Consider the following 1,924-nt stretch of genomic DNA (forward strand, 5'->3'; position numbering starts at 1 on the left):
CTACTTGCAGGTGTGCACGTCATAGACGCGTGTGCACTCCTGGCAGCTGACGTAGCAGCACCAGTGGAAAACACAGTGGCACTTCTCCCTCCGTCGCTCAGTGCGCGCGTTGTGGCCGCGCCCGCAGCACAGCAGGTCACACCCGTCTATGCCGTGCGAGCTCACGTTGCAGGTGCGGTCGCGCGTCCCGAAGGAGCCAGTTTCAGGGTTCGGTTCACAGAAGTTGGGCGAGGCCTCATAGTAGACCAGGTCGCGCTCTGTGGGCACCTTGAAGTAAGTGTAACGCGGTCTCAGGGTCTCCACCCAGCCACGAGACTCGCGGTGTTTCTCCACTACCATCTCCGAGGCGCTGTCGTATTTGTCTTTGAGAAAATCCCCGACAGTGCGGAAGTCTGGCTGTGACCACCAGCAGGTCTTCACTTCGCAGCTGCCGGATAGTCCGTGGCATTTGCACTTGAGGTGCATGTGACTGGCGATGGCCTGAGGAGGCAAGCACATAAGCCTGTGTCTGTGCCTGGGGTGGCTCAACCAGGGGGTTGCAGCCCACCTACTCCAGGAAGCCCCCGAGACTCCTCTTTGTGGGAACTACCTTTTCTATGGTGACCTGGTTCTGCCCTGCCAGATCCAAGGCCTCAGGGGCCTGGGAGCTTCCTTCTCCATGGAGGCCCAGCTAATTCTCTTTCCAGGGGTGTTTAGGATACAGCGCAGAAAGCTTCAAGTGGTCACTGTGGGGATGCTGGAGGGGAGATGTGGGGAGCTGTCTAGAGCAGATGCTATGGCCTTGGTGTGAAGACTAAGAGTGTGAAGCAGGGGTGCTAAGAGTGGTCCCTATCCTCACAGGAATCTCGATGGACAGAAGCTTTCTTGTATAGACAATGGAGACCTCACTCCTCTGGCTGTTCTGGAACTCACTTTGCAGAGCAAGCTGACCTTGAATGCACTGAGTTTGGCCTGCCTCTGCCTCCCAGAGTGCTAGGATTAAAAGTGTGTGTCACCACCACCAAGCCCCACCTTGCTCCTTCCTTAGTGGAAGAAGTAGAGTTGCTTCAAGAAGGGAATCCTGCCTCCCTTTCTTTAGGGAATAGGGTGGAGACAAGGGGGACATACAACCCCCAGAACTGTTTCCAGTGGCCCTGTCCATTGTCCTCAGATTCCAAGCCCTCCCTACCACACACAGGGACTACTCCCTGTTCCTTCCCTCCAGACTTCTAGCCTTCCTTCCTAGCCCACAGACACCTGCTCTGGACACCTTCTTGCCTCTTTCCTTTTACATTCCAAGAAACACTGTGCAAAACACACACAGTTTAAGGCTCAGTGAAAGAAAAGCATGCAGAATGCTGCATCCATAGTCAACATCCACCGCACTATTGAAATAACAAGCTGGCCATAGGGGTAGCTACTGCTTAGACCTGGCTGTGGTCCCGGTTCTCATGCGGGATGCTCAGGCCCAAGTGTGGTGAGGCTAAGACTTGAAGAGGTCTTCACTGGAAGGGAAGTGTATACCCTTGAGAGTCTACAGCACAAAGTGACCACCACAGCAGACAAAGAGCTGCTTCAAACGATGAGTGAGAGGTTTTCAATGTTCCAAACAGAAAAAAAAAATCTTTTTCATTTTGAGACAGGTTCTCACTATGTGGTGCTGGCTGATCTGGAACTCAGTACATAGCCCAGGCTGGCCTTGAACTTGTGGCAGTTCTGCCTGTGCCTCCAAGCGCTGGGATTGTAGATCTGTACCACCATGCCTGGCTGAAAAACTTTTTCAGGTGATAGGAATGCTTCCTACCCTCATCTGGTCATGATTTTTATATTCCCATATTGAAAGGTCTCGTTGTGCCCTGTAAGTGTGTTCAATTACAATGCAATTACAATGGCAGTTAGAATATTTTAATTTTGTTTTTGTTTTGAGACAGGATTTCTTTTCTTT

At 52.0% G+C, this 1,924-nt stretch overlaps 1 protein-coding gene across 1 annotated transcript in view; it reads right to left on the minus strand.

The window, feature by feature from the left end:
* Wnt3a (Wnt family member 3A) overlaps positions 1-1,924 on the minus strand; it is a 45,049-nt gene continuing 43,125 nt past the window's right edge. The window contains exon 4 of the mRNA XM_050163782.1: positions 1-480. Coding sequence (XP_050019739.1) covers positions 1-480 — 480 coding nt within the window. The remainder of the gene's footprint in view (positions 481-1,924) is intronic.

This window comes from Alexandromys fortis, unplaced genomic scaffold, assembly GCF_014885135.2.
Source record: "Alexandromys fortis isolate MF-2015 unplaced genomic scaffold, M_Fortis_MF-2015_v1.1 scaffold_149, whole genome shotgun sequence".
Classification (NCBI taxonomy): domain Eukaryota; kingdom Metazoa; phylum Chordata; class Mammalia; order Rodentia; family Cricetidae; genus Alexandromys; species Alexandromys fortis.